Raw genomic sequence first — 8,315 nt, 5'->3', positions numbered from 1 at the left:
TGTGCTGGTCTGGGCAGAGGCCCCTGAGGGGAGCAAAGGCCTGGCCCCCCCAGGGTGACATTTCCTGTGGGGAAACAGCGGCAAGCAGTCGGTTAATTGGTCGATAAAGGGAAAAATCTGCTTACAAAACAAGGCTTGCCGAGAGGCCCCCAGTTTGAGCAGCAGCAGCCTCTCAGAACCGTACTGGGAGAGTCCCTCTGCCTGGGTGGGAGGGGCACTCCCAGAAATGAGCCCTCTGGAGTCTGCGTCCTGTTCCCCGAGGCACTGCGTCCTGCAGAAATCCGTGCTTCAGGCAGGAGAGCTGCTACCAAGACTCCTCACGCCCGAGGCTCGAGGGCACGGGGACTCAAGTCAGAATTGAGCGTGGTCCACCTCGTCCAACCAGGAGGCAGGGCTGGCAGGGAAGTCGGGGTAGCCCCCGCTGCTCCCGGTGGAAAGGTCGGAGCTGGGTCCGTTCCCTGCCAGCACTCTCATGGGTGGGGGCCCACCTGGGGCTCCCGTGGGCACGAGCCCCAAGCCGGCATCAGGATACACCAAGCTGGAGAGGAGGGGCTGGGGGCCAGAGAGGCTCTGCAGGGCGGCAGGCGAGGGGGGGACGCCGTAGGGGCTGCCGGGGCGCAGCTCTCTGTACTGCTCTGGGCCGGCCAGGCCTCCATGCTCCAGCGGGAAACTGCCCGGGGCCCCCGAGGGCCGGCCCAAGGCCGGGGCAGGCTCTCCCAGGCTGCCGTAGAGGCCACTGGCGGGGCCCATGTCGGCCATGGCTGGCTCGTCTGCAGTGGAAGCAGAGGGCGATGCTTAGTACCCACCTGCTGCCACCTCTGGTCCCCCTCAGTGCCCCCTTAAGGCGCGGTGTGCCACACCAGGATGGGTCAGCCCACATCTCTCACCCTTTCACCCCTGAGTTTGTTCAGCTCCATCCCACCTGATTCCTATGGAACTGTGTGCTGGGATCAGGGCCAAGAACTGTCCAGTCGGCACCCAGAGATCCAGTATGATCCCAAGGCTGCCCAATTTTGTAGACAAGTTAATTGAGGCTCAGAGAGGCTAGGTGAGTAGCCTAAGGTCACAGTGCCGCCAAACAATCTCCTAAACAAACCCTCTGAGGATGGACGTTAAGAGCTGGCTGGGGGCGGGGTGGGGGGGAACTCCTTGCTTTGGTAAAAGGAGATAATTGGGTTCCAGAGTTGAGGGTGGACCCTCCTCCAACTCTAAGCAGTTAGGACCTTTCATCACCCAAGACTGTGATGCTGCCTTCCTAAAAAATCACTGTTAAGTACCAAGTGCCCTGGGTGGGGGCAGGGGGCGGGGGGTGGGGGGATGGTCAGACTCTCCCTCCAGGACAAAGCCTGCCAAGGGACACGCGCAGGCCACAGGGTTTCGGTCCCCCTCCAGAAGAAGGGCAATGGTCCTGAGTGGCCAAACCACAGGGCTTGCGGATGGGCGCCAGGGTCTATAGAGACGGGATGGGGACATTGATTCCCAGGTTCCAGCAGTCAATCAGCCCAACGCTCTTCCCGACTCCGCCTGTACCGGTGAAGGAGACCTCCGCGTCGCTGTCCTGCCCCTCCTCCTGGACGCTGTCCTTGTCAGACTTAGAGCCGCCTCGGGCGCGCTTCATGTTTCGGAAATACTGGCCCCAGCGCTGCCGGCCCGCGTCCTTCTTGAGCCTCTTTTCCTTGGCCCGGCGATTCTGGAACCACACCTGGGGGCGGGGAGCGCGATAGGGGCCGATGAGTGGCCGCCGCTCTGGGACCCGGGATGGCCCTTGTTTGCCAGTGGCTCGCAGGGCGCGCGGGGGCGCCGGGGCGCTGACCTGCACGACGCGCATGTCTAGGCCGGTCTCGGAGGAGAGCTGCTCCCGCACGTGGCGCGCGGGCTTCGGCGAGGTGTTGTAGGCGCTCTTCAGAGTCTCCAGCTGCTTGGCTGTGATAGTCGTGCGCGGCCTCTTGGCCGTGGCCTCGGCCTCTGCACCGCGGGGGAGGCGTGAGGCTGGGCCTGCACGGCGCTCCCACCTCCCTCGGGGCGCGCGCACGTCGGGGCCAGAGGTGCCGCCGCCGCCGCTGCGACCGTCCGCCTCCCCGCCTCAGCGGGGATGCCAGAGGGTTTTGCGGGACGCGGGTGCCCGGAGCGATGGAGGAAACGCTCTAGGCGGTGCCACGGCCCAGCCAGGGGCGGCCCCAAGGCGGCCTTCTTTAGGGACCCAGCCGCCCTGGATCCCGGCGCAGGCGCCTCCAGCCTCGGCCCCCCACAGACAAGCGCTGCCGCCCCAACCCTCCCTCGCTCCTCTTTGTTCTAAGGGCGTGGGTAGGGTCGGATCTTCACGGTCAAGGATTTAGGGCGATCATTCAGACCCGCAGAGCTAATCCACGTAATTCAGGCCAATCTCCCTACTCCCGGGAGGGAGGCAGCTGCTAAGACCCCAGACCCGGCTTTCCCAGATTGGGTCTGCTAACTGTCCCCTCCATCTCGGGCTCCCGGACCTGGAGGCAGGGGCGCCGCCAACACCCCCGCCCAGAGAGAAGACGCTTAAGTTCTCGCGGCTTAGTGAGCGCTTCGCCGGGGACGCTGGAGGGAAGGATCCCTCCACACCCAACCCGGACGGGCCTTAGCCCCGCTTTGCAGGGGAGGAAAGGGGAGGGTGGGCCGTGCTCAGGCCGAGCCCCGTGACCGTCGCCCTCTCCCACTGACCTCGCTGCTTGGCTGTCTCGTAGTCTGCCTTGCACACGAGCCGGCTGTCCTCCATGAGATAGAACTCGTCGCCCGTGGCCAGCTGCCGCTTGCACACGACGCAGGCGAAGCAGTGCAGGTGGTACACGAAGTCCTGGGCGCGGCGCACCACCTGCGTGGGCGGGATGCCCAGCTGGCACGCAGCGCACTTGGTCCCGAAGCGCCTGCGGGACGCACAGGACGCGGCTCAGAGCGGCCGCCGCTCCTTCGCCCGGAGCGGGTCGGAAAACCGCGAAGGCGGTGCGAGGCAGGGCGGTTCCTGGAGGACGGCTTCCCCGGCCCTGCCCCTGGTCACAGAGACTACCCGCAGGGACTACCGAGAAGGGGATCCGGATGCTCTGAGGCACACAGCTGTCCTCTGTGCCCGGATGGGGGAGGTGAATTCGGAAGGGCAGGGCCCTGGCCACCGGGCCGACCTGCAAACCCATGAGTCCTCTGCCGGGTAGGAGCCCCATCCCCACCATTAAGCACGAATACAAGACCAACACGAAGAGGGAGCAGGTCCAATAGAGGTTTACGAACTTGGGGTTATCATTTTAACGACTGCTTCAACGATTCACAAAATTAATTACTTTAAAAGATTGTTAGTGGGCCAGCCCAGCCGCCAACAGAGAGGCCCCGGGGTGCCCTGTTTGGGGAACAGGAGGGGTGTGGAGACGGTGGGGGGGGGTTTCAGGGCTCCAGGCTTGGTTACGCAAAGGCCCCGGGGGCCCCCCTGGGTGCGCCACCCCTCCCTCCCAGGCAGCTGGCAGGCTCACTTGAAGAAGTCGTCCTTGCAGTACACACTCTCCCCGCGGCTGAAGCAGCGCTCGGCCAGCGGCGCGTGGCAGTCACTGCACTTGAGGCACTTGCTGTGCCAGTGGCGGTCCAGAGCCTTGAGGATGAAGCGGTCCAGGATGTGCTGGTCGCAGCCGGCACACAGCGGGATCTCTGCAGGCGGGGAGGAGCCGCCGCGCTCAGGGCCGCCGCACAGAGTCGAGGCCTCCCCATCGCCCCCCCTCCCAGGACCGGGCTGCCAGGAGGCCCCCTTCCCGGCACACCCTCGTCCCTGGCTGGCTTGGGTGGCCACCCAGCTCCCTGAGTTCAGGGAAAGTGTGGCTCGGAAGTCCGTGCCTGGCCCACAGCGGAAATCCAGGACAACTGAAGCTAGGCTTAGAAACATGCCCGGGGCAGATACCCTCAACTGCAAAACGTTTCCAGTGCACGAAGGACGAACTTTGAGCTCAAATGAAACCCTCGCCCCCGGGGGCTGTCTCAGAGGCTGGGCTGGAAACCAGGTCCTTACCATCACCAGAGGCCCGGCACACATGGGCCATGGGGCATCCACCACCCAATGGCCCTCTTTCCTCGCACAGTCAGGTGCCATGGTAGCCCGAGACTTGTGGCAGGTGTGGCTGCCCAGCCCCGTGGCCCTGTCTCCAGGCTACCAAAATGAATACTGATGCCCTGCCTGTCTTTGGGTGGCCCTGGGGGGTACTTGTGCATAGACTGGATGTATGGACGCTCTGTCCTCTTGCTCAAACATGGATGCCTGAGCACACACAGTAGGCATTTTGCCTTCCCCATAGAGACACTTGGGTTCTGCTCCCCTGGGACTGCAGGCCTCGGGGGGAACCAGGCTGGGAAAATGCAGGGCCTGCCTTTGAGAGCCACAGGTCCATGGGGGTGCTTTGCAGGGTGTTCAGGGCGTGAGGACAACCTGTTAATTTAGAAAAGGTCTCCCGAGGGCAGAGAGCCTCGAGCAGGAGCTGGAACCTACTCAAATATATCACCACCTCAGCACACTCACCTCGCTGACAGTGGACCCCCTCCAGCCCCAGGCCGGCCTGGCAGCCGGCGAAAGGGCCAGCGAGGGACCTTCCTTTGCTCCATGCTGAGAGAAACGGAATCAACCTCCCTCCTACAGCCCTGGGCACCACGAAGGACCGGGTCCCGCGTCGGGCAAAACCGCGGCCCTGGGTGCGGAGCCTGAGGATCTGCTGCCTGCCCTGGCCCTCCAACCCCGGTGGGCAATGGCAGGGCGGCGAGCGAGGACACCCGCCTTAGAGCTGGTCGCTGCACAGGCCCCCGCGGCGCGGATTCAGCACCGCGGCCCGGACAGCTCCTGGAGCGCGCTACCCGCGGAGCCCCGCGTCGAGCAAAATCCTCTCCCGCCGCGCCCCTCGCGCTCTCGCGAAGCCCTGGCGACCCGGGCCTTACGCTGCATGGCGACTCCAGCCTTGACGGGGTCTCCTACCCTCGGCGCTGGCGGGCCCAGCACAGCCTTGCGCTTGCCTGCCGGCCCGATCCCCTCCGGCTCTCTTGAGACGTTTCACGCAGAGCCCGCGCCCCTCCCTTCCTGTCTCTCCGCCCTCCCACCCCTTCCTCCCAGCTCCCGTGGCCACCCCTCCCAGGAACCGTCGGAAAATAAATAAATAAAGAAGTAGGAGACGGAGGAGACCCCCACAGCCTGGATGTAACCCCTTTCCCACCTGCTCCCACCCCGCCACTGCCCACCCTTCCAGGGCCAGCTCCATCCCATCTTGTGGGTCCCGCCTGCTTGGAAGCTCGTGGAGGACCATCCCAGTTCATGGGGAAGCCAAGGCGCTGGGGGTTTTCCTGCAAGAGGACCAGCCCTGCCAATGGAGCAGGTGCATGTGAGCGCAGACACCAGGACTCTAGCTAAGGGAGTTCAGCCACCGGGGTCCAGCTCCATGCTGGCCCTTGTGTCTGACTTCGCCCGGAAAGTGCGGCGCGTCTGGGTGCAGGCAGCCTTCACGGAGATTCTCCTACCCCATCGACACTGGGACACACGTTTGCTCTCTGCACACTCTCCCTAAAGGAAGAGTATTTTCCAAACCAGTCCTGGGACCCAGAGGGCCCCCAGCCTGGGCGGCACCAGCGCCGCGACGAAACGCCCGACGACACAGCTCCAGGGGCCCAGAGGCGAGCCCGCGGCTGGGATGCTCAGGTAGGGACGCGCCGTGCTGGGGCCCTCGCACCCATTCCCTCCCACGCACCCTGGCTCCCGCCGCCTCCGTGGCCGGGCTGGGAAGGGAGCGAGGGCCGCTGAGTCTCCACGGGGTCCGCCCTCCCGGGCGCAGCGGCTCGGCCGGGGCACCCACCTCGGCGCAGGTCTTCTCTCCGCGCCAGCAGCGCCAGCAGCAGGTCGCCGCCCGCCGACTCCCGGCCCGGGACCAGCTCCCCGCGCGCTTCCATGGGTCCCGCCGCCCGCCGCAGAGCCTCTCCGGTCCTGAACTTTCCGGGGGCTCGGCGAGACTACGGCCTCAATGGCCCGGGGCCGGCGTCTGCACGACTCCCGGCGCTGCTGGGCGCTGCGCCCGCGGGCCGCCCAGGGGCCCGGAGCCTCGGGCCGCGCGGAGGCGGAGCGGCGGGGGGGCGGGGCCGCGGGGCGGGGCGGGGCCGGGGTCGCGGAGACGCGCCGCTGGCGTCCGCGGACTCTGCGCGCCTTTGCCGGGAGAACTGCGGTGCGGGGAAACCGCCCCGAGTGCCCGGCCCAGGGATTAGGACGAGCAGGGGAGGAGCCGTGTCAGCGCTGCCCGAGAGCGCTTGACCAGGCCCCGAAGCTTCCTGCCCCGGCGCCGGCTCAGGGCTGAGGCCTGGGTTCCGGCGCGAAAGCCGGAGGGTAGCCTGCCGGTCAGGGAGGGAGCTGGATCCTACCGCCGCTGAGGCTCGGGGCCGAGAGGTTCCGAGCTGGGAGGCTTGGTCACAGTGCCTGGTGGCACGTGCGAGACCCAAGACCCAGAGAGGGTGAGTGTGGCGCCCACTGGCTCACAGGGAAGCCGCCAGGAGCGGACCCGACCTCAGACCTTCCTGCTCTGAGCAGCTTCTGGGACCCATCCTGGGCACTGCAGCCCAGGAGTGGGAGCGGGGAAGCAAGGGGAGTCTCCGGAGGGAACCCAGTGTCCTCGGCTCGGACTCCACGATGCAGCCAAGACTCCAGGTCAGGAGGGACGGAGCTGGGAATGCCGGGATCCACTCTTTTCCTTCCACACCCTCTAGCACGGGAGGAAGCCCTGGCTCCCGTTTCCCCATATTCTGCCCTCCTCCCCCAGTCCAAATAGGTGAGCTTGCAGGAACCCACGACCCTAGCACGTAAAGACACACCTACCCCGGAGGGTGCCCATCACAGTCCAGGCCAACCCCCTGCGTCACCCACAGTCAGCCCACAGCACTGTGGGTCCTGGCAGTTCAGAGCATGGCAGGAGCAGGGGGGCCTCCAGAAAGTGTTGGGGGACTAGGGGTTGGTACCATCCTCCAGGAGGTTCCACCTGGGAGCCCTCAGTGATGCCCCATAGTCACCCTGCCTCTGCTTGGCCTCCGGTGGCCTGGTCTGTACACTTAACTTGCAGGCCAGTGTGGAAGGACCTGGGTAGGAGAAACACAGTCCCCTCTGAGCTCTGAGCAGACCCCACATCTCAGTTTGAGCAAAAGCCCCATGCAGGCAAAGTTAGGGTGCCCCTTCACTTTGTGCTCCGTTTGTTCCCCAGGACAAGACAAGGGCGTCCAGGCCAGGGAGCTGAGCGGGTGTTGGGTGCATAGGGGTGTCGGCCGTTGAGTGTCAGCTGCTGTGGAAGCCTGCCTGAGAGGGGCCATGTGTGGTCTGACTGGGGAAGGGGCGGGTGGGCCTATGCACTGGGCATCTGGCCGACTGGCCAACAATGCCTTCATTATTTCCCAACGTCCTTGTGACCGAATGGCCCTTGGGGAGTGCAGTTCGGGCAGGAGACCCGACCCAGGGCTCTCGGCACTGTGCAGCTGGGCTGGCTAGGAGGGGCAGGACTGGGCTGTGTGGGAGCTGAGAAGCGTGGGGTCTCCGGATTTTCTTGGCAGCCCTTTCTCTGCCCCATCACCTCACCACCAGACATGCCTGCGAGGTCCCTTCTGTCCTCCAGGCGCTCTGTGAAAAGCTGCGGGCCCTTCAGCGTGGGTCCAGGCTTCCCAGGCCATCACAGGGGGGCTCCAGGCCTTCCACTCACTCAGGGGTCAGCCAGCTTCGCCCAGGTTCCCATCTCAGGACCCACCAGAGGCCTCCCCAGACTCTTTCCGCCCTGCCCTTAGTGTGCTGCACGCCTTCCTTGCCTCGCCCCTCTGCTCGCCTCTGCCCATCCGTGCTGCTTCCCGTCTGGGTCTTCCTGCCCAGTCTGGAGACTGCAGGAGGCCATGCGGGGCTCTTACCCCTGGTCCGGCCGAAGGTGCAGAGGCCGGTGGTTGCGGGGGCCGGGGGCCGATCTCGGTCGCCCTCGAGATCCGTTTCCAGGAGCATCGAGGCCTCGGGGCCAGACCGGACCCATGCGGCCCGCGCAGCGCTCTTTCCTCTTCCTCTGCGAGCCCCGGGAAGGCTGGGCCCTCCCCGTGTCCCGTTGCGCGGAGCTTGGTCAGACAAGTAAGCCGCTGGGCCGGGCGCTGTCCGCGGTGCTGAAGGAGGCGCGGCCGCCCACCTCCCCCGACTGCGCCTGCAGCCCTCGGCTTCTCCTATCCGCGCTCCCCCACATCCCGTCGCCTGCCGCCCCACCTTCCCAGGTCCCCGGGCCCTCCGCCCGCCCCACCCCCCACCCGTCCCTGGGGAGCAGCCTTGGGCAGCTCCG

General features: G+C 66.0%; 1 protein-coding gene across 2 annotated transcripts; it reads right to left on the bottom strand.

The window, feature by feature from the left end:
* Nucleotides 1-351: 351 nt before the first annotated feature.
* Nucleotides 352-7,993, bottom strand: LHX3 (LIM homeobox 3). Of its 2 annotated transcripts, none has more exons than XM_070292288.1 (6): nt 7,906-7,993; nt 3,486-3,657; nt 2,689-2,891; nt 1,814-1,965; nt 1,531-1,702; nt 352-770 (listed from the first exon to the last, which is right to left on the bottom strand). In XM_070292288.1, exons 1-6 carry the CDS (start codon nt 7,991-7,993, stop codon nt 352-354), a joined length of 1,206 nt encoding a protein of 401 aa, XP_070148389.1. The 2 variants fall into 2 exon arrangements, with proteins under 2 accessions (XP_070148389.1, XP_069436023.1); XM_069579922.1 differs by lacking the exon at nt 7,906-7,993 and adding an exon at nt 5,832-5,925.
* Nucleotides 7,994-8,315: the final 322 nt, after the last annotated feature.

Source organism: Ovis canadensis, chromosome 3 (assembly GCF_042477335.2).
Source record: "Ovis canadensis isolate MfBH-ARS-UI-01 breed Bighorn chromosome 3, ARS-UI_OviCan_v2, whole genome shotgun sequence".
NCBI lineage: Eukaryota > Metazoa > Chordata > Mammalia > Artiodactyla > Bovidae > Ovis > Ovis canadensis.
The sequence above is the reverse complement of the archived record's forward strand: the minus strand, read 5'-3'. Positions and strand labels throughout refer to the sequence as shown.